Here is a 27290-nt window from a genome sequence, read left to right as displayed (position 1 = left end):
AGGACAACAGACAGTTACGACACACAGACGTTACAACAGACAGTTACGACAGCCAGTTAAGACAGACAGGCAGTTATGACACACAGACGGTTATGACATCCAGTTAAGACAGACAGACGGTTATGACAGCCAGTTAAGACAGACAGACGGTTATGACAGCCAGTTAAGACAGACAGGCAGTTATGACAGCCAGTTAAGACAGACAGGCGGTTATGACAGCCAGTTAAGACAGACAGACGGTTATGACATCCAGTTAAGACAGACAGGCAGTTCCGACTGACACAACAGACAGATAGTTACGACAGACAGACACACACACACACACTAGATTGAGGGGAAAGGAGGTCTGGCCCTTTAAGACCACGTGTGTGTGTGTGTGTGTGTGTGTGTGTGCGATTACAGCGTGACTCTCTCAAGCACAGCTGTCTCTAGGAACTCTAGTTGTTTCTCTCTGGGGGGACAAATATCTCTTTCCTCATGACCCCCAGTGTACTCAGGAGCATTGTGTGTGGTGTGTGTGGTGTGCGTGTGTGTGTGTGTGTGGTCAGGAGGAAACCCAGGTGTGGCATGTCTAAGCTTCCTGTGCTTTCCAGAGTCATACATTTTACCCCAACACACACACACACACACACAAACCCATGAAAAGAACAAGATAGAAAATGTAGAGTACCTGCTGTATCATCTTGGACACTATGAAGGCACTCTGCTGGTCAAACACCTTGGACAGGATCTCCAGTCCAGACAGAACCTTATCCACTTCCCTACACACACACACACACACACACACACACACACACACACACACACACACACACACACACACACACACACACACACACACACACACACACACACACACACACACACACACACACACACACACACACACACACACACACACACACACACACACACGTTTTTGAGTGTGTGTGCATGTGTCACCAAGAGAAGTTGAGAGTTGTGTGTGTTTGTGTCTCACCCGTTGAGGCGTTTGCAGGAGGACACCAGTGTCTTGTTGAGGTGGGGCAGAGAGCTGGCTCCCTGTTTGACAGCCTGCAGGTCCAGAGCGTAGCTTCCCTTCAGATATTCATGGGAAATGGTGCTCAGGCCGTTAGCAGCAGGGGCGCTAAAGTAGGACGGAACAACATCCAATCCGTGTCAATAGAACAGACACGCGTCTTACATCCTCTGGACTTGCCACAGAGACCATGGGGTGCAGAGGGGGACTGGCCAAACAAGGGCACTGCGTTCATCCACCTCTGGCCTGCTCGCCTCCCTACCACTGAGGAAGTACAGTTCCCGCTCAGCCCAGTCAAAACTGTTCGCTGCTCTGGCCCCCCAATGGTGGAACAAACTCCCTCACGACGCCAGGACAGCGGAGTCAATCACCACCTTCCGGAGACACCTGAAACCCCACCTCTTTAAGGAATACCTAGGATAGGATAAAGTAATCCTTCTCACCCCCCCTTAAATGATTTAGATGCACTATTGTAAAGTGGCTGTTCCACTGGATGTCAGAAGGTGAATTCACCAATTTGTAAGTCGCTCTGGATAAGAGCGTCTGCTAAATGACTTAAATGTAAATGATGTAAATGTTGTGAGTATAGAACACTGAAGAAGACCTGACAACATCAACGTTCCAATGTCCCAGACTTCCTCAGGATCAGACTGCTGCTGACTCACTGTCTAAACAAGACAACCCCCCCCCATCTGATCTCAGGGGGGCAAGAGAGGAGGGAAAAGGATGAGAAGAGAGGGGAGGGTTCTTCAAGGGTTGGTCGAAGATAGGCCCTGTTCAGATTCACTGAATCTCTACAAGCAGGATCAGTTGATCTAATTTAACAGGTAGATCCACACTTTACTAGGCACAGGGGTTTTTACTAGGTCATGCAACATTTTGTGTGTGTGTATGCACGTGTGGTTGTGTGTGTGTGTGTGTGTGTGTGTATGTGCGTGCGTGTCTGTGCGTGCGTGCATGTATGTGCTGTACCTGTCGGTGGGTGTCTCTGGGGAGGAGCCTGTAGGTGGTGTGGAGGCGGAACGAGGAGGAAGTGGTGGCTTCTCATCTTCCCCATCTGACCAATTAGAGAGACAGAAAGACAAATCAAGAGAGAGATGGAGCGAGAAAGACAGAGACAGACAGACAGAGAGAGATGAAGAGAGAGTATACCTGAGTAGTCCCTGTCCTCTGGGATGCTCTCCTCTCTGTCTACGGGGTACAGTAGAGTGCTGACCAGTCCCTGGCTGGGCTGGAGGTACAACAGGACCAGCTCTGGGAGGCTCTTAAACCGCTTAGGCTGCACCCCCTGAGAAGTCTGGGAGAGGGGAGAGGAATGAGAGAGAGTGGGTACTTCAAAGATATACACTCTTGCAGAGACAGAGCACACTCTGCACAGCACGTTCAGAATAAAGCTGGGTAGGTAGGTAGGTAGGTAGGTAGGTAGGTAGGTAGGTAGGTAGTAGATTCAAATCAAATTTTATTGGTCACACACATTGTTAGCAGATGTTATTGCGAGTGTAGCGAAATGCTTGTGCTTCTAGTTCCGACAGTCCAGCAATGCATAACAAGTCATATCTAACAATTACACAACAAATACCTAATACACACAAATCTAAGTAAAATTAATGGAATAAGAATATATGAATATAAATATAAGCAATGTCAGAGCGGCATAGGCAATAGATCGTATAGAATACAGTGTATACATATGAGATGAGTAATATAAGATATGTTAACATTACTAAAGTGGCATTATTAAAGTGACTAGTGTTCCATTTATTAAAGTGGCCAATGATTTCAAGTCTGTATGTAGGCAGCAGCCTCTCTGTGCTAGTGATGGCTGTTTAGCAGTCTGATGGCCTTGAGATAGAAGCTGTTTTTCAGTTTTTTGGTCCCAGCTTTGATGCATCTGTACTGACCTCGCCTGCTGGATGGTAGCGGGGTAAAAAGGCAGTGGCTTGGGTGGTTGTTGTCCTTTATTTTCTTTTTGACCTTCCTGTGACATCGGGTGCTGTAGGTGTCCTGGAAAGCAGGTAGTTTTCCCTCGGTGAAGCGTTGTGCAGACCTCACCACCCTCTGGAGAGCCCTGCGGTTGTGGGCGGTGCAGTTGCCGTACCAGGAGGTGATACAGCCCGACAGCATGCTCTCAATAGTGCATTTGTAAAGTTTGTGAGGGTTTTAGGTGACAAAACACAATTCTTCAGCCTCCTGAGGTTGAAGAGGCACTGCTGTGCTTTCTTCACCACACTGTCTGTGTGGGTGGACTATTTCAGTTTGTCAGTGATATGTACGCTGAGGAACTTGAAACTTTCCAGCTTCTCCACTGCAGTCCCGTCAATGTGGATAGGGGGGTGCTCCCTCTGCTGTGTCCTGGAGTCCACGATCATCTCCTTTGTTTTGTTAACATTGAGTGAGGTTATTTTCCTGACACCACTGTTGAGGATCAGCTTCACCACCTGGGGTCGGCACATCAGGAAGTCCAGGACCCTGTTGCACAGGGTGGGGTTGAGATCCAGGACCCTGAGCTGTAGTCAATGAACAGCATTCTTACATAGGTATTCCTCTTGTCAAGATGGGTTAGGGCAGTGTGCAGTGTGATGATGATTGCATTGTCTGTGGACTTATTGGGGCAGTAAGCAGATTAAAGTGGGTCTAGGGTGACAGGTAAGGTGGAGGTGATATTATCCTTGACAAGGCACTCAAACACTTCAATACGACAGAAGTGAGTGCTACGGGGCAATACTCATTTAGTTCAGTTACCTTTGCATTCTTGGGTACAGGAACAATGGTGGCCATCTTGAAGCATGTGGGGACAGCAGACTGGGATAGGGATTGATTGAAAATGTCCGTAAACACACCAGCCAGCTGGTCTGCGCATGCTCTGAAGATGCGGCTACGGATGCCGTCTGGGCCTGCTGCCTTGCGGGGGTTAACACGCTTAAATATCTTACTCACATCGGCCACGGAGAAGGACAAGCCACAGTCCTTGGTAGCAGGCCGCGTCGTTGACACTACTATCCTCAAAGCGGGCAAAGAAGATGTTAAGTTTGTCTGGAAGCAAGATGTCGGTGTACGCGACAAGGCTGGTTTTCCTTTTGTATTCCGTGATTGTCTGTAGACCCTGCCACATACAGTTGAAGTCAGAAGTTTACATACACCTTAGCCAAATACATTTAAACTCAGTTTTTCACAATTCCTGACATTTAATCCAAGGAAAAAAAAATCTGTTTTAGGTCAGTTAGGATCACCACTTTATTTTAAGAATGTGAAATGTCAGAATAATAGTAGAGATAATTATTTATTTCAGCTTTAATTTGTTTCATCACATTCCAAGTGGGTCAGAAGTTTACACACACTTAAATATTTGGTAGCATTGCCTTTAAATTAAATTGTTTAACTTCTGTCAAACATTTTGGGTAGCCTTCCACAAGCTTCCCACAATAAGTTGGGTGAATTTTGGCCCATTCCTCCTGACAGAGCTGGTGTAACTGAGTCAGGTTTGTAGGCCTCCTTGCTCGCACACGCTTTTTCAGTTCTGCCCACAACTTTTCTATAGGATTGAGGTCAGGGCTTTGTGATGGCCACTCCAATACCTTGACTTTGTTGTCCAACTTTGGAAGTATGCTTGGGGTCATTGTTCATTTGGAAGACCCATTAATTTCATGACTGATGTCTTGAGATGTTGCTTCAATATATCCACATAATTTTCCTGCCTCATGATGCCATCTATTTTGTGAAGTGCACCACTCCCTCCTGCAACAACGCACCCCACAACATGATGCTGCCACCCCACAACATGATGCTGCCACCCCCGTGCTTCACGGTTGTGATGGTGTTCTTCGGCTTGCAAGACTTCCCCTTCTTCCTCCAAACATAACAATGGTCATTATGGCCAAACAGTTCTATTTTTGTTTCATCAGACCAGAGGACATTTCTCCAAAAAGTATGATCTTTGTCCCCATGTGCAGTTGCAAACCGTAGTCTGGCTTTTTTATGGCGGTTTTGGAGCAGTGGCTACTTCCTTGCTGAGCGGCCTTTCAGGTTATGTCGATATAGGACTCGTTTTACTGTGGATATAGATACTTTTGTACCTGTTTCCTCCAACATCTTCACATGGTCCTATGTTGTTGTTCTGGGATTGATTTGCACTTTTCGCACCAAAGTACGTTCAACTCTAGGAGAAAAAACGCGTCTCCTTCCTGAGTTTTATGATGGCTGCGTGGTCCCATGGTGTTTATACTTGCATACTATTGTTTGTACATATGAACGTGGTACCTTCAGGCGTTTGGAAATTGCTCCCAAGGATGAACCAGACCTGTGGAGGTCTACAATTGTTTTTCTGAGGTCTTGGATGATTTATTTAGATTTTCCCAGGATGTCAAGCAAAGAAGCACTGAGTTTGAAGTTAGGCCTTGAAATTCATCCACAGGTACACCTCCAATCGAATCAAATTATGTCAATTAGCCTATCAGAAGCTTCTAAAGCCAGGACATAATTTTCTGGAATTGTCCAAGCTGTTTAAAGGCACAGTCAACTTAGTGTATGTAAACTTCTGACCACTGAAATTGTGATACAGTGAATTATAAGTGAAATAATCTGTCTGTAAACAATTGTTGGAAAAATTACTTGTGTTTTGCACAGTAGATGTCCTAACCGACTTGCCAAAACTATAGCTTGTTAATTAACAAGACATTGGTGGAGTGGTTGAAAAACGAGTTTTAATGACTCCAAGTGTATGTAAACTTCCGACTTCAACTGTACATAGGTTAAATCAAATCTTTTTATTTGATTTATTTCACCTTTATTTAACCAGGTAGGCAAGTTGAGAACAAGTTCTCATTTACAATTGCGACCTGGCCAAGATAAAGCAAAGCAGTTCGACACATACAGTGGGGCAAAAAAGTATTTAGTCAGCCACCAAGTGTTCTCCCACTTAAAAAGATTGGAGAGGCCTGTAATTTTCATCATAGGTACACTTCAACTATGACAGACAAAATGATTTTAAAAAATCCAGAAAATCACATTGTAGGATTCTTTATAAATTTATTTGCAAATTATGGTGGAAAATAAGTATTTGGTCAATAACAAAAGTTTATCTCAATACTTTGTTATATACCCTTTGTTGGCAATGACAGAGGTCAAACGTTTTCTGTAAGTCTTCACAAGGTTTTCACACACTGTTGCTGGTATTTTGGCCCATTCCTCCATGCAGATCTCCTCTAGAGCAGTGATGTTTTGGGGCTGTTGCTGGGCAACACGGACTTTCAACTCCCTCCAAAGATTTTCTATGGGGTTGAGATCTGGAGACTGGCTAGGCCACTCCAGGACCTTGAAATGCTTCTTACGAAGCCACTCCTTCGTTGCCCGGCGGTGTGTTTGGGATCATTGTCATGCTGAAAGACCCAGCCACGTTTCATCTTCAATGCCCTTGCATCCTGGTCCTGGTCCCTTTGCAGAAAAACAGCCCCAAAGCATGATGTTTCCATCCCCATGCTTCACAGTAGGTATGGTTTTCTTTGGATGCAACTCAGCATTCTTTGTCCTCCAAACACGTTTTTACCAAAAAGTTTTTACCAAAAAGTTATATTTTGGTTTCATCTGACCATATGACATTCTCCCAATCATCTTCTGGATCATCTAAATGCTCTCTAGCAAACTTCAGACAGGCCTGGACATGTACTGGCTTAAGCAGGGGGACACGTCTGGCACTGCAGGATTTGAGTCCCTGGCGGCGTAGTGTGTTACTGATGGTAGGCTTTGTTACTTTGGTCCCAGCTCTCTGCAGGTCATTCACTCGGTCCCCCCGTGTGGTTCTGGGATTTTTGCTCACCGTTCTTGTGATCATTTTGACCCCACGGGGTGAGATCTTGCATGGAGCCCCATATCGAGGGAGATTATCAGTGGTCTTGTAAGTCTTCCATTTCCTAATAATTGCTCCCACAGTTGATTTCTTCAAACCAAGCTGCTTACCTATTGCAGATTCAGTCTTCCCAGCCTGGTGCAGGTCTACAATTTTGTTTCTGGTGTCCTTTGACAGCTCTTTGGTCTTGGCCATAGTGGAGTGTGACTGTTTGAGGTTGTGGACAGGTGTCTTTTATACTGATAACAAGTTCAAACAGGTGCCATTAATACAGGTAACGAGTGGAGGACAGAGGAGCCTCTTAAAGAAGAAGTTACAGGTCTGTGAGAGCCAGAAATCTTGCTTGTTTGTAGGTGACAAAATACTTATATTCCACCATTATTTGCAAATAAATTCATTAAAAATCCTACAATGTAATTTTCTGGATTTTTTCCCTGATTTTGTCTGTCATAGTTGAAGTGTACCTTTGATGAAAATTACAGGCATCTCTCATCTTTTTAAGTGGGAGAACTTGCACAATTGGTGGCTGACGAGACCAGAGGAAAGGGTTCCTACTACTAACCCTCCAACAACACTTCCAGCAGCATCTGGTCTCATATGCTGCTGGCTCATATGCTGCTGGCTCATATGCTGCTGGCTCATATGCTGCTGGCTCATATGCTGATGGCTTACAGTGGTGTAAGGGAAGCTTTAATACCAAAAGGCCCTCAGCTGTGAACGGGTGGGGAACCTGGCAGCCACATTCACTCCGTTTGAGTGACGTTTCATTTCACTGAAGCACTGGGTAAATCAAATTATTTGTGAAAGCTATCAGTGTGGATTCCAGGCATGGGACCAGCAGAGGGGGGGTACTGGAAGGGGGATTAGTGGGGTGTACTTAGGGTTAGGTATTACAGTATTTGAGTGTGTATGTGTATGTATGTTGCAAGGGGAGGGGATTGGTGACTCCCCCAGCTGCTGGACACAGAGCACAAAGAGACCGGTGTGTGTGTGTGTGTGTGTGTGTGTGTGTGTGTGTGTGTGTGTGTGTGTGTGTGTGTGTGTGTGAGAGAGAGCACAGAGCCAACACAAGCACCAGAGCCTGCCAGTTACTACTGATCCAGACACACATACACGTACCATACACACATATACAGTGCCTGCCGTCCACAGATATAGATGTACATACTAACAGCTACATCCATAGTGCTAGGTATGCATAGAAAAACACCCACTGTTCTGTGCATGTATGTATGGAGGGCGGTGTATAGTGGTACCTGGACTGCCAAGAATCCTTCTTCATCTGGTAGGACCCTATAGGTGTGGACATGCTTCTGGAAACTAGAGAGAAGAGAGGGAGGGAGAGGGAAGTATAGAGTGAGGGGGGAGTTAGGAGTTAGAGGCGAGGGGAGAGAAGAGAGGGAGGGAGAGGGAAGTATAGAGTGAGTGGGAGTTAGGAGTTAGAGGCAAGGGGAGAGAAGGAAGGAGGACAGAGGGGGGAGAAAATGGCATTAGTACTTTCATGGATACCACAGGAATTACATATTCCCTGCAAAGTGTGTGTGTGTGTGTGTGTGTGTGTGTGTGTGTGTGTGTGTGTGTGTGTGTGTGTGTGTGTGACGGGAGATTTGGAGGGAGTTTCAACCTGTTGCTGTCTGTCAAACACAGTGAACAGCATTAGCGCTGCTAGAACTCACACTCACCTCTCTCACCGCTAAACACAACGGCAAGGAAAGGTAGAAAACATACCGTTGAAGTCGGAAGTTTACAAACACTAAGTTTGGAGTCATTAAACCTCGTTTTTCAACCACTCCACAAATTAGTTTTGGCAAGTCGGTTAGGACATCTACTTTGTGCATGACACAAGTCATTTTTCTTAACAATTGTTTACAGACAGATTATCATTCACTGTATCACAATTCCTGTGGGCCAGAAGTTTACATTCACTAATTGACTGTGCCTTTAAACACCTTGGAAAATTCCAGAAATGATGGCATGGCTTAGAAGCTTCTGATGAGCTAATTGACATAATTTGAGTCAATTGGAGGTGTACCTGTTGATGTATTTCAAGGCCAACCTTCAACCTCAGTTCCTCTTTCCTTGACATCATGGGAAAGTCAAAAGAAACCAGCCAAGACCTCGGAAGAAAAATCCTTGGGAGCAATTTGCCTGAAGGTACCACGTTCATCTGTACAAACAATACTACACAAGTATAAACACCATGGGACCACGCAGCCGTCATACCGCTCAGGAAGGAGACATGTTGTCACGGTTTTCTGTAGGTGAAAGAGAGTCGGACCAAAATGCGGCGTGTCTATTACGATCCATGTTTAATAAAACTGAAGTAAACACGAATCAATATGAAAAAAACAATACACGAAAACCGAAACAGCCTAATACTGGTGCAAACTAGCACACGACAGACCTAAGGACAATCACCCACAAAACCCAACACCAAACAGGCTACCTAAATATGGTTCCCAATCAGAGACAATGACTAACACCTGCCTCTGATTGAGAACCATATCAGGCAAAACACAGAAACAGACAAACTAGACACACAACATAGAATGCCCACTCAGATCACACCCTGACCAAACAAAACATATAAACATAAAAGCAAACTATGGTCAGGGTGTGACAGTACCCCCCCCCCCTAAGGTGCGGACTCCGGCCGCAAAACCTGAACCTATTGGGGAGGGTCTGGGTGGGCATCTGTCTGCGGTGGCGGCTCTGGTGCTGGACGTGGCCCCCACTTCACCATAGTCTTTGTCCGCCACCTTGTCCGCTTCCTTGGCCTCCTAACTACGGCGACCCTACTATATAACCCCACTGGACTGAGGGGCAGCTCGGGACAGAGGAGCAGCTCGGGACAGAGGGGCAGCTCGGGACAGAGGGGCAGCTCGGGACAGAGGGGCAGCTCGGGACAGAGGGGCAGCTCGGGACAGAGGGGCAGCTCGGGACAGAGGGGCAGCTCGGGACAGAGGCGCGGCTCGGGACAGAGGGGCAGCTCGGGACAGAGGGGCAGCTCGGGACAGAGGGGCAGCTCGGGACAGAGGGGCAGCTCGGGACAGAGGGGCTCTTCAGACTCCGGCAGCACCGGACAGGCGGGAGACTCCGGCAGCAGCGCCGGACAGGCGGGAGACTCCGGCAGCACAGGAGAGGAGGAAGGTTCTGGCAGATCCTGGCTGGCTGGCGGATCTGGAAGATCCTGGCTGACTGGCGGATCTGGAAGAGTCTGGCTGACTGGCGGATCCTGGCAGACTGGCAGCTCTGGCTGCTCCATGCTGACTGGCAGCTCTGGCTGCTCCATGCTGACTGGCAGCTCTGGCTGCTCCATGCTGACTGGCGGCTCTGGCTGCTCCATGCTGACTGGCGGCTCTGGCTGCTCCATGCTGACTGACGACTCTGGCTGCTCCATGCAGACTGGCAGCTCTGGCGGCTTCTTGCAGACTGGCAGCTCTGGCAGCTTCTTGCAGACTGGCAGCTCTGGCAGCTTCTTGCAGACTGGCAGCTCTGGCTGCTCCATGCAGACTGGCAGGCCTGGCAGCTCCTTGCAGACTGGCAGCTCCTTGCAGACTGGCAGCTCCTTGCAGACTGGCAGCTCCTTGCAGACTGGCAGCTCCTTGCAGACTGGCAGCTCTGGCTGCGCTGAACAGGCAGGAGACTCCAGCAGCGCTGTAGAGGAGGATGGCTCTGGCAGCGCTAAACAGGCGGAAGAGTCCGGCAGTGCAGGAGAGGAGGAAGGCTCTGGCAGCGCTGGAGAGGCGAGGCGCACTGTAGGCCTGATGCGTGGTGCTGGCACTGGTGGTACTGGGCCGAGGACACGCACAGGAAGCCTGGTGCGGGGAGCTGCCACCGGAGGGCTGGTGCGTGGAGGTGGTACTGGGTTGACCGGACCGTGCAGGCGCACTGGAGCTCTTGAGCACCGAGCCTGCCCAACCTTACCTGGTTGAATACTCCCGGTCGCTCTGCCAGTGCGGCATAGACCGCACTGGGCTATGCAGGCGAACCGGGGACACCGTGCGCAAGGCTGGTGCCATGTAAGCCGGCCCAAGGAGACGCACTGGAGACCAGATGCGTAGAGCCGGCTTCATGGCATTTGGCTCGACGCTCACTCCAGCCCGGCCGATACGCGCAGCTAGAATGTACCGCACCGGGCTATGCACCCGCACTGGGGACACCGTGCGCACCACAGCATAACACGGTGCCTGCCCGGTCTCTCTAGCCCCCCGGTAACCACAGGAAGTTGACGCAGGTCTCCTACCTGGCTTCGCCATACTTCCTGTGAGCCCCCCCACAAGAAATTTTTGGGGCTGACTCTCGGGCTTCCTACCGCGCCGCCGTGCTTGCTTCTCCAACTCCATTCGTCTATACCCCTCTTCGCACTGCTCCAGCGAATCCCAGGTGGGCTCCGGCACTCTCCCTGGGTCGACCGCCCACCTGTCTATTTCCTCCCAAGTCGTATAATCCAGACTTCGTATCTCCTGCTGCCACTGCCTGTTGTCACGCCGCTTGGTCCTGTTGTGGTGAGTGATTCTGTCACGGTTTTCTGTAAGTGAAAGAGAGTCGGACCAAAATGCGGAAAATGCAGATCACACCCTGACCAAACAAAACATATAAACATAAAAGCAAACTATGGTCAGGGTGTGACACATGTTCTGTCTCCTAGAGATGAACGTACTTTGGTGCGAAAAGTAAAAATCAATCCCAGAACAACAGCAAAGGACCTTGTGAAGATGCTGGAGGAAACAGGTACAAAAGTATCTATATCCACAGTAAAACGAGTCCTATATCGACATAACCTGAAAGGCCGCTCAGCAAGGAAGAAGCCACTGCTCCAAAACCGCCATACAAAAGCCAGACTACGGTTTGCAACTGCACATGGGGACAAAGATCATACTTTTTGGTTTAATGTCCTCTGGTCTGATGAAACAAAAGTAGAACTGTTTGGCCATAATGACCATTGTTATGTTTGGAGGAAAAAGGGGGAGGCTTGCAAGCCGAAGAACACCATCCCAACTGTGAAGCACTGGTGTGGCAGTATCTGTCAGGAAGTTAAAACTTGGTCGCAAATGGGTCTTCCAAATGGACAATGACCCCAAGCATACTTCCACAGTTGTGGCAAAATGGCTTTAAGTACAACAAAGTCAAGGTACTGGAGTGGCCATCACAAAGCCCTGACCTCAATCCCATAGAAAATTTGTGGGCAGAACTGAAAAGGCGTGTGCGAGCAAGGAGACCCACAAACCTGACTCAGTTATACCAGTTCTGTCAGGAGGAATGGGCCAAAATTCACCCAACTTATTGTGGGAACCTTGTGGAAGGCTACCCGAAACCTTTGACCTAAGTTAAACCATTTAAAGGCAATGCTACCAAATACTAATTGAGTGTATGTAAACTTCTGACCCACTGGGAATGTGATGAAAGAAATAAAAACTGAAATAAATAATCTTCTCTACTATTATTCTGACATTTCACATTCTTAAAATAAAGTGGTGATCCTAACTGACCTAAGACAGGGAATTTTTACAAGGATTAAATGTCAGGAATTGTGAAAAACAGAGTTTAAATGTATTTGGCTAAGGTGTATGTAAACTTCCAACTTCTCTCTGTGCTGCAGTGCTGTCTATGCAAAACAGCCGAGTTTGCCACACCTTTTGCATACAGTGTGTGTGTGTGTTGTGTCCCATCCCGTCTCCTGACACACACCGTTTCAGAGATCTGGGCCAGGGGTCTCTCTCTCTCTTTCTTTGTAAACAACAGGTGTAGACTTAACAGTGAAATGCTTACTGACGGGACCTTCCCAACAATGCAGAGAGAAAAATAGAGAAATAATAAAAACATAACAACACAAGGAATAAATACAATAACTTGGCTTTATTCACAGGGTAGCAATGCTGAACCAGGTAATTGAGGTAGATATGTAGATGAAGGTAGGGGTAAAGTGACTAGGCACCAGGATTGATAATAAACAGTAGCAGCAGAGTATTTGATGAGTCAAAAGAGGGCCAATGCAGATAGTTAAATAGCTAACCGGACTAACTATTTAGTACTCTTAAGGCTTGGGGATAAAAGCTGTTCAGAGTTCTGTTGGTTCCAGACTTGGTGCATTGGTACCGCTTGCCGTGTGGTAGCAGAGCAAATCAAGATCACTTTCTGAGTCAAAATGCAAGATGAGATCTACCACTCAGATAAAAAAAACATGACTTAAAAAAACCTAAGCCTTTCCAACATGAACCAATTAAAAACTGTTATGTAGCAATGAGATTTGTGCAGTAGGCTATAGGCCCAAAACTGTCGTTCTGCCCCTGAGCAAGGCAGTTAACCCACTGTTCCCCTGAGCAAGGCAGTTAACCCACTGTTCCCCTGAACCAGGCAGTTAACCCACTGTTCCCCTGAGCAAGGCAGTGAACCCACTGTTCCCCTGAGCAAGGCAGTTAACCCACCCACTGTTCCCCAAGGCAGTTAACCCACTGAGCAAGGCAGTTAACCCACTGTTCCCCTGAGCAAGGCAGTTAACCGACTGTTCCCCTGAACCAGGCAGTTAACCCACTGTTCCCCTGAGCAAGGCAGTTAACCGACTGTTCCCCTGAACCAGGCAGTGAACCCACTGTTCCCCTGAGCAAGGCAGTTAACCCACTGTTCCCCTGAACAAGGCAGTTAACCGACTGTTCCCCTGAACCAGGCAGTTAACCCACTGTTCCCCTGAGCAAGGCAGTGAACCCACTGTTCCCCTGAGCAAGGCAGTTAACCCACTGTTCCCCTGAACAAGGCAGTTAACCAACTGTTCCCCTGAACAAGGCAGTTAACCCACTGTTCCCCTGAACCAGGCAGTTAACCCACTGTTCCCCTGAGCAAGGCAGTTAACCCACTGTTCCCCTGAACAAGGCAGTTAACCAACTGTTCCCCTGAACAAGGCAGTTAACCCACTGTTCCCCTGAACCAGGCAGTTAACCCACTGTTCCCCTGAACCAGGCAGTTAACCCACTGTTCCCCTGAGCAAGGCAGTTAACCCACTGTTCCCCTGAGCAAGGCAGTTAACCCACTGTTCCCCTGAGCAAGGCAGTTAACCCACTGTTCCCCTGAGCAAGGCAGTTAACCCACTGTTCCCCTGAGCAAGGCAGTTAACCCACTGTTCCCCTGAACAAGGCAGTTAACCTACTGTTCCCCTGAGCAAGGCAGTTAACCCACTGTTCCCCTGAGCAAGGCAGTTAACCCACTGTTCCCCGGGTGCAGAAGACGTGGATGTCAATCAAGGCAGCCCTCCGCACCTCTGACTCAGAGGGGTTGGGTTAAATGCGGAAGACACTTTTCAGTTGAATGCATTCAATTGTACAACTGACTAGGTATCCCCCTTTCTGTTGTACAACTGACTAGGTATCCCCCTTTCTGTTGTACAACTGACTAGGTATCCCCCTTTCTGTTGAACAACTGACTAGGTATCCCCCTTTCTGTTGAACAACTGACTAGGTATCCCCCTTTCTGTTGAACAACTGACTAGGTATCCCCCTTTCTGTTGAACAACTGACTAGGTATCCGCCTTTCTGTTGAACAACTGACTAGGTATCCCCCTTTCTGTTGTACAACTGAATAGGTATCCCCCTTTCTGTTGTACAACTTACTAGGTATCCCCCTTTCTGTTGAACAACTGACTAGGTATCCCCCTTTCTGTTGAACAACTGACTAGGTATCCCCCTTTCTGTTGAACAACTGACTAGGTATCCCCCTTTCTGTTGAACAACTGAATAGGTATCCCCCTTTCTGTTGAACAACTGACTAGGTATCCCCCTTTCTGTTGAACAACTGACTAGGTATCCCCCTTTCTGTTGTACAACTGAATAGGTATCCCCCTTTCTGTTGAACAACTGACTAGGTATCCCCCTTTCTGTTGAACAACTGACTAGGTATCCCCCGTTCTGTTGAACAACTGACTAGGTATCCCCCTTTCTGTTGAACAACTGACTAGGTATCCCCCTTTCTGTTGAACAACTGACTAGGTATCCCCCTTTCTGTTGAACAACTGACTAGGTATCCCCCTTTCTGTTGAACAACTGACTAGGTATCCCCCTTTCTGTTGAACAACTGACTAGGTATCCCCGTTTCCATCATCACTGCATATTGGCGGTGCTTGAATTGCCCTGCCAATGTTATTCCTCTCAGACCATTTTGAAATTCAAATTTTTCGACATTGTAGAATAATAGTGAAGACATCAAAACTATGAAATAACACATATGGAATCATGTAGTAACCAAACAAGTCTTAAACAAATCAAAATATGGAGACCAGGTCATCTGATTTCCACCGGTCTAATGTCCATTACTGATGTTTCTTGGCCCAAGCAAGTCTCTTCTTCTTATTGGTGTCCTTTAGTAGTGGTTTCCTTGCAGCAATTCGACCATGGAGGCCTGATTCACACAGTCTCCTCTGAACAGTTGATGTTGAGATGTGTCTGTTACTTGAACTCTATGAAGCATTTATTTGGGCTGCAATCTGAGGCTGGTAACTCTAATGAACGTATCCTCTTCCATTCCTGTGGCGGTCCTCATGAGAGACAGTTTCATCATAGCACTTTTTGCGACTGCACTTGAAGAAACATTCAAAATTCTTGACATTTTCCAGATTGACTGACCTTCATGTATTAAAGTAATGATGGACTGTAATTTCTCTTTACTTATTTGAGCTGTTCTTAACATAATATGGTCTTTTACCAAATAGGGCTATCTTCTGTATACCACCCCTACCTTGACACAACACAACTGATTGGCTCAAACGTATTAAGGAGGAAAGAAATTTCACAAATTAACTTTTGACAAGGCACACCTGTTAATGTGTGCTGTCATCAAGGCAAAGGGTGGCTACTTTGAAGAATCTCAAATATAAAAAATATTTTGATTTGTTTAAACCTTTTTGGGTTACTACATGATTCCATATGTGTTATTTCATAGATTTGAGGTCTTCACTATTATTCTACAATGTAGAAAATAGTACAAATAAAGAAAAACCCTTGAATGACTAGGTGTGTCCAAACTTTGACTGGTACTGTATATATTGATTTTCATTAGTATTATATCTACTATTCTTACTATAGTATCTGTTTTATGTGTATCATATCACTTCGCTTGGGCAACATTGACCTTGTCCTTCATTCCAGTAAAGCATATTGAAGAGATTTACATCAACTGGATTTTTTTCACAAGGACCTAAGAAGGATACTTCCCTCTACAACATAACCTTCACTTTAAATCAAAACTCCAAACCTACAACCTGGAAGGATTCCTACCACCAAGGACTATCCAGCAAACTTAATAGCAAACCAATAACCAGCCGAACATGCACAGCTCACGAAACCTGAAAATACCATCCAACCTATTGGCGGAGGAAAACCAGAGTCCTGTAAAACAAGAACCCTGAGACGCAGACAGCCTCTGTCAATTTGTACAAGGTTGGAACAGTGGTGATTTGGAAACTTCCAAAACGCCTTTTACAGAATTAAAGAGAAAGCACAGCAGGAGAAGAGCTCTCTCCGTGAGGACTCCCCCACCCCAAGTGAGTCGGTCCACACCCCCACAGACAAGCAACCCCAAGAGGGGAGTCACCGCCCCGCAGACACACAGTGGCTAAACTCTATCTGAGGATAAACTATGTTCACCAGCCACATAATAATACACACAGGCACAAACGACCTGAGAACACAACAGGAAAAGGTGGCCACAGCACTCAAGGGAGTGATAGAAAAAGCTACTACCACTTTCCTCAACGCATGAGTGGTTATCTCCACCCTGCTACCACAAAAAGACTTTCACCCTGCTACTATACAGCGGCTAAACGCAAGCATTTCCCGTGGCTGTGCCTCAAAACCAAATATTTACCTGGCCGACCACTCGATCCTGGACTTGAACAGCCTTTATGCCATGGTCCAACACTACAAAGCAGCAGTCCCTACTTTTGCAAGGGCCCAGAAAGACCTTTCCCTCAACCACAGACCCAGCACCTCATACAGGAGCAACAGAGCAATGGATGCCCCACCCAGACCAGCGAGACACCCTCCCAGACCTGCGAGGCCCCCTCACGGACCTGCACCTAGAGGACCCACGCCGAGAGGACCCATGCCGAGAGGACCTACATCCAGAACACAGCACAACCCTCCCAAACCAACCATGGACACAACCCATATACTGTAGGTTCCACCAGGTCAGGCCTGCACCCCTCCTGCCCCCAACCCCCACAACGAGGACGTCAACATGACAATCACACACATACACCCAGGCCCTGAGCAGAGCAACAGGCACAACCCCCACGATGAGGACCTCAACATGACAATCACACACATACACCGAGGCCCTGAGCAGAGCAACAGGCACAACCCCCACGATGAGGACCTCAACATGACAATCACACACATACACCGAGGCCCTGAGCAGAGCAACAGGCACAACCCCCACGATGAGGACCTCAACATGACAATCACACACATACACCGAGGCCCTGAGCAGAGCAACAGGCACAACCCCCACTCCTACACACACCCAAGCCCCATCCTGCGACCTAAAAGGCATGTATTAGATGCTCTGCACGCTCTGCTCAGAACTATAAACCCCTTTCCAGTACACGACACACTGACATCACGCACAGATGCGCGCAACTCTTGACGGCAGTAAGAAAGATATTCAACATAGCCTAGATTTATGTTTTTATTACTTCTAAACAAAATTACTTTTTGGGGTTCTCATACACTTACAATTATGTTTTGATTCTTGCTTGAACAGTCGCTAAGATTATATTTCATTGTGATCTTTTCAAAATAACTATTTTGGATGCAGCGGTCGTTAGCTAGAATGCTAACGTTCATTGATATAGGCTGTAGCCAAAGCTAGCCAAAGTGCAATATTACTGGTTGAAGTTGTTTTTTAAGTATAATGCAGTTGATTTGCGATGATGACACAAACATAATATTAAGCAGGACATTCATACGAGCCTTTTATTTTTTTATTTTTTACCAGGCAAGTCAGTTAAGAACAAATTCTTATTTTCAATGACGGCCTAGGAACAGTGGGTTAACTGTCTGTTCAGGTGCAGAACGACAGATTTGTACCTTGTCAGCTAGGGGATTTGAACTTGCAACCTTTCGGTTACGAGTCCAACGCTCTAACCACTAGGCTACTCTGCCTTAATATCCAATTATAATCCAAAAGTAGTGTGAAATGCACCCAAAAGCAACATGTAAATAGAGGCTTTTGTTGCTGCCGTTCTATAACAACCCCTTCTTGTTCTGCCACCAACGTGCACCTTCCCATTTACACCAGGGATTACATTTCTGGTCACAACTTGCAGACTTGTTTACGTGTTGCTGTGCGTTTTGTTGCCAACCTTACTTTGCTACCTGACAACTTCACATTTTTTACTTTTTAATTACCGTTTATATTTTTAGTTTTTCCCTCACTCAACTTTTTTTCATTCAACTTTTTCACTCCTGATGCTTTATCTGGACGTGGTTCGTCAGGACTTCCAACAGCCGAAGCTAAGTTGTAACATTAACATGATGCCTTCTAATTGCAGTTGCTGTACTCATAATATACAGGAGAACGATCGCCTTACGGCGAGGATAGCTGTGCTGCAAGCCCAGCTTCAGACGCAATCGTTAGGCAAGGGTCATTTCAGTGTAGGAACAGATGAAACAGCGTCTGTGCCACCAGTAACTACAGATAGTATAAATCCCCTGGCACGGTCCCCGCAGCCGGACAACTTTCTCACCCGGTGTCGCTCATTCAGCCGACAGAAACTTTAAACCGTTTTTCCCGGAGTCTGAGGCCGAGCCTTCTCTTGTCTCTACTCCTCCCGTTACGGGGTCTGAGACGCCGAAGCTTCCCACCATTAGGTCTGACAAATTGAAAACCCTAGTCATTGGCGACTCCATTACCCGCAGTATTAGACTTAAAACGAATCATCCAGCGATCATACACTGTTTACCAGGGGGCAGGGCTACCGACGTTAAGGCTAATCTGAAGATCGTGCTGGCTAAAGCAAAAACTGGCGAGTGTAGAGAGTATAGAGATATTGTTATCCAAGTAGGCACCAACAATGTTAGGATGAAACAGTCAGAGGTCACCAAGTGCAACATAACTTCAGCGTGTAAATCTGCTAGAAAGATGTGTCGGCATCGAGTAATTGTCTCTGGCTCCATACCAGTTAGGGGGACTGATGAGCTCTACAGCAGAGTCTCACAACTCAATCGCTGGTTGAAAACTGTTTTCTGCCCCTCCCAAAAGATAGAATTTGTAGATGATTGGACCTCTTTCTGAGGCTCACCCACAAACAGGACCAAGCCTGGCCTGCTGAGGAGTGACGGACTCCATCCTAGCTGGAGGAGTGCTCTCATCTTATCTACCAACATAGACAGGGTTCTAACTCCTCTAGCTCCATAATGAGATAGGGTGCAGGCCAGGCAGCAGGCTGTTAGCCAGCCTGCCAGCTTAGTGGAGTCTGCCACTAGCACAGTCAGTGTAGTCAGCTCAGCTATCCCCATTGAGACTGTGTCTGTGCCTCGACCTAGGTTGGGCCAAACTAAACATGGCGGTGTTCGCCTTAGCAATCTAACTAGGATAAAGACCTCCTCCATTCCTGCCATTATTGAAAGAGATGGTGATACCTCACATCTCAAAATAGGGCTACTTAATGTTAGATCCCTTACTTCAAAGGCAGTTATAGTCAATGAACTAATCACTGATCATAATCTTGATGTGATTGTCCTGACTGAAACATGGCTTAAGCCTGATGAATTTACTGTGCTAAATGAGGCCTCACCTCCTGGTTACACTAGTGACCATATCTCCGTGCATCCAGCAAAGGCAGAGGTGTTGCTAACATTTACGATAGCAAATTTCAATTTACAAAAATAAAAATGACGTTTTCGTCTTTTGAGCTTCCAGTCATGAAATCTATGCAGCCTACTCAATCACTTTTTATAGCTACTGTTTACAGGCCTCCTGGGCCATATACAGCGTTCCTCACTGAGTTCCCTGAATTCCTATCGGACCTTGCAGTCATAGCAGATAATATTCTAATTTTTGGTGACTTCAATATTCACATGGAAAAGTCCACAGACCCACTCCAAAAGGCTTTCGGAGCCATCATCGACTCACTGGGTTTTGTCCAACATGTCTCTGGACCTACTCACTGTCACAGTCATACTCTGGACCTAGTTTTGTCCCATGGAATAAATGTTGTGGATCTTAATGTTTTTCCTCATAATCCTGGACTATCGGACCACCATTTTATTATGTTTGCAATTGCAACAAATAATCTGCTCAGACCCCAACCAAGGAGCATCAAAAGTCGTGCTATAAATTCCCAGACAACACAAAGATTCCTTGATGCCCTTCCAGACTCCCTCTACCTACCCAAGGACGTCAGAGGACAAAAATCAGTTAACCACCTAACTGAGGAACTTAATTTAATCTTGCGCAATACCCAAGATGCAGTTGCACCCATAAAAACAAAAAACATTGTCATAAGAAACTAGCTCCCTAGTATACAGAAAATAGCCGAGCTCTGAAGGAAGCTTCCAGAAAATTGGAACAGAAATGGCGCCACACCAAACTGGAAGTCTTCCGACTAGCTTGGAAAGACAGTACCGTGCAGTATCGAAGAGCCTTACTGCTGCTCGATCATCCTATTTTTCCAACTTAATTGAGGAAAATAAGAACAATACGAAATTTATTTTTGATACTGTCACAAAGCTAACTAAAAAGCAGCATTCCCCAAGTGAGGATGGCTTTCACTTCATCAGTAATAAATTCATGAACTTCTTTGAGGAAAAGTGTTTTAGCACTATACCTCTTGACACAATGATGAAAATAATCATGGCCTCTAAACCTTCGAGCTGCATACTGGACCCTATTCCAACTAAACTACTGAAAGAGCTGCTTCCTGTGCTTGGCCTTCCTATGTTGAACATAATAAACGTCTCTCTATCCACCGGATGTGTACCAAACTCACTAAAAGTGGCAGTAATAAAGCCTCTCTTGAAAAAGCCAAAGCTTGAACCAGAAAATATAAAAAACTATCGGCCTATATCGAATTTTTTTTAAAAGCTGTTGCGCAGCAACTCACTGCCTTCCTGAAGACAAACAATGTATACGAAATGCTTCAGTCTGGTTTTAGACCCCATCATAGCACTGAGACTGCACTTGTGAAGGTGGTAAATGACCTTTTAATGGCATCAGACCGAGGCTCTGCATCTGTCCTCGTGCTCCTAGACCTTAGTGCTGCTTTTGATACCATCGATCACCACATTATTTTGGAGAGATTGGAAACCCAAATTGGTCTACACGGACAAGTTCTGGCCTGGTTTAGATCTTATCTGTCGGAAAGATATCAGTTTGTCTCTGTGAATGGTTTGTCCTCTGACAAATCAACTGTAAATGTTGGTGTTCCTCAAAGTTTCGTTTTAGGACCACTATTGTTTTCACTATATATTTTACCTCTTGGGGATGTCATTCGAAAACATAATGTTAACTTTCACTGCTATGCAGATGACACACAACTGTACATTTCAATGAAACATGGTGAAGCCCCACAATTGCCCTCGCTAGAAGCCTGTGTTTCAGACATAAGGAAGTGGATGGCTGCAAACGTTCTACTTTTAAACTCGGACAAAACAGAGATGCTTGTTCTAGGTCCCAAGAAACAAAGAGATCTTCTGTTGAATCTGACAATTCATCTTGATGGTTGTACAGTCGTCTCAAATAAAACTGTGAAGGACCTCGCCGTTACTCTGGACCCTGATCTCTCTTTTGACGAACATATCAAGACTGTTTCAAGGACAGCTTTTTTCCATCTACGTAACATTGCAAAAATCAGAAACTTTCTGTCCAAAAATGATGCAGAAAAATGGATCCATGCTTTTGTTACTTCTAGGTTAGACTACTGCAATGCTCTACTTTCCGGCTACCCGGATAAAGCACTAAATAAACTTCAGTTAGTGCTAAATACGGCTGCTAGAATCCTGAGTAGAACTAACAAATTTGATCATATTACTCCAGTGCTAGCCTCGCTACACTGGCTTCCTGTTAAGGCATGGGCTGATTTCAAGGTTTTACTGCTAACCTACAAAGCATTACATGGTCTTGCTCCTACCTATCTTTCTGATTTGGTCCTGCCGTACATACCTACACGTATGTTACGGTCACAAGATGCAGGCCTCCTAATTGTCCCTAGAATTTCTAAGCAAACAGCTGGAGGCAGGGCTTTCTCCTATAAAGCTCCATTTTTATGGAATGGTCTGCCTACCCATGTGAGAGACGCAGACTCGGTCTCAACCTTTAAGTCTTTACTGAAGACTCATCTCTTCAGTGGGATATATGATTGAGTGTAGTCTGGCCCAGGAGTGTGAAGGTGAACGGAAAGGCTCTGGAGCATCGAACCGCCCTTGCTGTCTCTGCCTGGCCGGTTCCCCTCTTTCCACTGGGATTCCCTGCCTCTAACCCTATTACAGGGGGAGTCACTGGCTGACTAGTGCTCTTTCATGCCGTCCCTAGGAGGAGTGCGTCACTTGAGTGGGTTGAGTCACTGATGTGATCTTCCTGTTTGGGTTGGCACCCCCCCCTTGGGTTATGGGCTATACTCGGCCTTGTCTCAGGATGGTAAGTTGGTGGTTGAAGATATCCCTCTAGTGGTGTGGGGGCTGTGCTTTGGCAAAGTGGGTGGGGTTATATCCTTCCTGTTTGGCCCTGTCTGGCGGTATCATCGGATGGGGCCACAGTGTCTCCTGACCCCTCCGTTCTCAGCCTGCAGTGTTTATGCTGCAGTAGTTTATGTGTCGGGGGGCTAGGGTCAGTTTGTTATATCTGGAGTACTTCTCCTGTCTTAACCGGTGTCCTGTGTGAATTTAAGTATGCTCTCTCTAATGCTCTCTTTCTCTCTGAGGACCTAAGCCCTAGGACCATGTCTCAGGACTACCTGGCATGATGACTCCTTGCTGTCCCCAGTCCACCCGACAACTACTGTGATTATTATTATTTGACCATTGATCTAAGGTAAAAATGTTTTTTAATTTATTATCAAAACTTAAGCCTATGAACTATTAAAAACCTATTAAAAATCAGGGACAATACTGTAGTAATACCAAATCATAGAAAAACTAACATAGGTTTAACAAAAGAACTAAGGTCAGTAGGCATTTATGAACATTTGAACATCTTGGCCATGTTCTGTTATAATCATTACAGCCAGAAGAGGACTCACCCACATAGCCTGGTTCCTCTCTATATTTTGGCTTTGGGAGTTTTTCCTAGGTGCTTCTACACCTGCATTGCTTGCTGTTTGTGGTTTTAGGCTGGGTTTCTGTATTTCAGATATCAGCTGATGTACTTTACATACATTCGATTTGATTTGTTTATAATGGATGCTAGGCTAACAATGAGAGTTGTTCTCCCAAAGGCCTTAGGTCCATAAAATGCTAGAAATGCATTCTGTTTATTTTGGACAGATTTAGTGGACTCAATGGCAGTGGTCACCCACCTTTTTTGAATAGGGATCACTTTGATTCAAAATGCAGATCTAAGGTAAAAATGTCCTTAAGCCTATGAACTATTACGTCAGTAGGCTATAGGGCCAAAACATTATCACTGTTGTTTGTCATTAACTATCATTAAATGTGAAGAGTGTACCTTATTAAATCAAATCTATATGTGAAATTTAATTACGTAACTTTAATTAACTTGGAAGTCGGGGCACCACGGGAATATGTTGTTTATATACTTTCAATTCCCAAATATAACTCTTCAGATATTTTCATATCTTATCGAGTCTTGTATTAATGTATTATTATTATCTCATCATTCTCATTACTGACATTATTACATTATCATTACATTACTCGCAAACGGCACTGGAAGAAATGGCAGCAGTTTTAAGGGAGCCCAACCAAATGTGGTTTTTTTTGCGTTATTTGTAACTTATTTTGTACATAATGTTTCTGCAACCGTATCGTATGGCAAAAAAAGAGCTTCTGAATATCAGGACAGCGATCACTCAACTCAGATTAGATGAAGATTTTTTCTTCAACAAGCAAGACACACGGGACATTCTCCAAACACCCGACAGGGCCAACATCCCCTTTATTTCCAAGAGGAAGAAATGCAGGTACAGGGGACACAAAGCGGGATGCCTCGTGGGGACCCGCAGAAGGCGAGTGGGAAAGCTGCCATTTCCGTCAATATTACTCGCCAACGTGCAATCATTGGACAATAAATTAGGCGAGGTACGATGACGAATGTCCTACCAATGGGACATTAAAAACGGTAATATCCTATGTTTCACAGAACCGTGGCTGAATGACGACTTGGATATTCAGCTAGCGGGATATACGCTATCGGCAAGATAGAACAGCACACTCCGGTAAGACGAGGGGGACGGTCTGTGCATATTTGTAAACAACAGCTGGTGCACAAAATCTGAGGAAGTCTCTAGATTTTGCTCGCCTGAAGAAGAGTATATTGTGATAAATTGCAGGCCACACTACTTGCCTAGAGAGTTTCAGATATACTTTTCGTGGCTGTTTATTTACCACCACAGACAGATGCTGGCACTAAGACCACACTCAGTCAGCTGTATAAGGAAAAAAGCAAACAGGAAACCACTCACCCAGAGGCGGCGCTCCTAGTGGCTGGAGACTTTAACGCAGGGAAACTTAAATCAGCTGTCACGGCTTTCGTCTGTAGAAGGAGGAGCGGACCAAAATGTAGCGTGGTTGTTATTCATTTTATTTTAATAAAGAAACTATACACGAATAAACTAACAAAATAACAAATGTGCAAAAACCTAAAACAGCCATATCTGGTGCAAAACACAGAGACAGGAACAATCACCCATAAACACACAGTGAAACCCAGGCTACCTAAATATGGTTCCCAATCAGAGACAATGACTAACACCTGCCTCTGATTGAGAGCCATATCAGGCCAGACATATAAATAGACAAACAAGACATCCAACATAGAATGCCCACTCAGATCACACCCTGACCAACCAAAACATAGAAACATACAAAGTAAACTATGGCCAGGGTGTGACAGTACCCCCCCCCCCAAGGTGCGGACTCCGGCCGCAAAACCTGAACCTATCGGGGAGGGTCTGGGTGGGCATCTGTCCGCGGTGGCGGCTCTGGTGCTGGACGTGGCCCCCACTTCACCGTAGTCTTCCCCCACCTTGTCCGCTTCCGTGACCTCCTAGTCACGGCAACCCTACTTAATAACACGGGACAGAGGGGCAGCTCGGCACAGAGGGGCAGCTCAGGATAGAGGGGCAACTCGGGACAGAGGGGCTCTTCAGACTCCGGCAGCAGCGCCGGACAGGCGGGAGACTCCGGCAGCGCCGGACAGCGGGAGACCGGACAGCGCGGGGGAGACTCCGGCAGCAGCGCCGGACAGGCGGGAGACTCCGGCAGGAGCGCCGGACAGTCGGGAGACTCCGGCAGCTAAGGAGAGGAGGAAGGCTCTGGCAGATCCTGGCTGACTGGCGGATCTGGAAGAATCTGGCGGATCCGGAAGAGTCTGGCAAACTGACGGTTCCGGCAGATCCTGGCTGACTGGCGGATCTGGAAGAGTCTGGTTGACTGGCAGATTTGGAAGAGTCTGGCTGACTGCAGATCTGGAAGTGTCTGGCTGACTGGCAGATCTGGAAGAGTCTGGCTGACTGGCAGATCTGGAAGAGTCTGGTTGACTGGCAGATCTGGAAGATCTGGTTGACTGGCGGATCTGGAAGAGTCTGGTTGACTGGAGGATCTGGAAGAGTCTGGTTGACTGGAGGATCTGGAATAGTCTGGTTGACTGGAGGATCTGGAAGAGTCTGGTTGACTGGAGGATCTGGAAGAGTCTGGTTGACTGGAGGATCTGGAAGAGTCTGGTTGACTGGCGGATCTGGAAGAGTCTGGCTGACTGGCGGATCTGGAAGAGTCTGGCTGGAAGAGTCTGGCTGGATCTGGAAGAGTCTGGCAGATCTGGAAGAGTCTGGCTGACTGGCAGATCTGGAAGAGTCTGGCTGACTGGCAGATCTGGAAGAGTCTGGCTGACTGGCAGATCTGGAAGAGTCTGGCTGACTGGCAGATCTGGAAGAGTCTGGTTGACTGGCAGATCTGGAAGAGTCTGGCTGACTGGCAGATCTGGAAGAGTCTGGCTGACTGGCAGATCTGGAAGAGTCTGGCTGACTGGCAGATCTGGAAGAGTCTGGCTGACTGGCGGATCTGGACGAGTCTGGAAGATTGGCGGATCTGGAGGAGTCTGGCTGACTGGCAGATCTGGAAGAGTCTGGCTAACTGGCGGATCCTGGCAGACTGACGGCTCTGGCTGCTCCATGCTGACTGGCGGCTCTGGCGGCTTCTTGCAGACTGGCAGCTCTGGCAGCTCCTTGCAGACTGGCAGCTCCTTGCAGACTGGCAGCTCCATGCAGACTGGCAGCTCCATGCAGACTGGCATCTCCGGCTGCTCCATGCAGACTGACAGCTCTGGCTGCTCCATGCAGACTGACAGCTCTGGCTGCTCCATGCAGACTGGCAGCTCTGGCTGCTCCATGCAGACTGGCAGCTCTGGCTGCTCCATGCAGACTGGCAGCTCTGGCTGCTCCATGCAGACTGACATCTCTGGCTGCTTCATGCAGACTGACAGCTCTGGCTGCTTCATGCAGGCTGGCAGCTCTGGCTGCTCCATGCAGGCTGGCAGCTCTGGCTGCGCTAAACAGGCTGGAGACTCCGGCAACGCTGTAGAGGCGGAAGGCTCTGGCAGCGCTAAACAAGCGGGAGACTCCAGCAGCGCAGGAGAGGAGGAAGGCTCTGGCTGCGCTGAACAGGCGGGAGACTCCGGCAGCGCAGGAGAGAAGAAAGGTTCGGGAAGCGCTGAACAGGCGGGAGACTCCGGCAGCGCAGGAGAGGAGGAAGGCTCCGGCAGCGCTGGAGAGGCGAGGCGCACTGTAGGCCTGATGCGTGGTGCTGGCACTGGTGGTACTGGGCCGAGGACACGCACAGGAAGCCTGGTGCGGGGAGTTGCCATCGGAGGGCTGGTGTGTGGAGGTGGCACAGGATGGGCTAGACCGTGAAGGCGTACTGGAGATCTTGAGAGCAGTGCTGGCACAGGACATGCAAGGCTAGGGAGGTGCATAGGAGGCCTGGTGCGTGAGGCTGGCACCAACTTCACCAGCCGACTAACACGCACCTCAGGACGAGTATGGAGCGCTGACCCAGGTGCCATCAAATCCCCGACACGCTCCGTCGGGCGAATTCCATACTTAAAGCAACACAGCAACTCCCTCATTACTCTCTCCTCCAATTTCCCCATTAACTCATTCACAGTCTCTGTTTCGCTCACCTCCAACACCGGCTCTGGTTCTGGTCTCCTTGTTGGCTCCTCACGATAAACAGGGAGAGTTGGCTCAGGTCTGACTCCTGTCTCTGCCAC

The 27290-nt window shown here is 47.1% G+C and overlaps 1 protein-coding gene across 1 annotated transcript in view; it reads right to left on the bottom strand.

The window, feature by feature from the left end:
- LOC135553151 (phosphatidylinositol 3,4,5-trisphosphate 5-phosphatase 2A-like) overlaps positions 1–27290 on the bottom strand; it is a 67673-nt gene that overhangs the window by 26194 nt on the left and 14189 nt on the right. Inside the window, 5 exon segments of the mRNA XM_064985298.1 lie at positions 671–761; positions 980–1126; positions 1991–2075; positions 2171–2315; positions 8117–8180. Of these exon segments, the coding sequence (XP_064841370.1) occupies positions 671–761; positions 980–1126; positions 1991–2075; positions 2171–2315; positions 8117–8180 (532 nt within the window).

Source organism: Oncorhynchus masou, chromosome 13 (genome assembly GCF_036934945.1).
Source record: "Oncorhynchus masou masou isolate Uvic2021 chromosome 13, UVic_Omas_1.1, whole genome shotgun sequence".
NCBI lineage: Eukaryota > Metazoa > Chordata > Actinopteri > Salmoniformes > Salmonidae > Oncorhynchus > Oncorhynchus masou.
The sequence above is the reverse complement of the archived record's forward strand: the minus strand, read 5'-3'. Positions and strand labels throughout refer to the sequence as shown.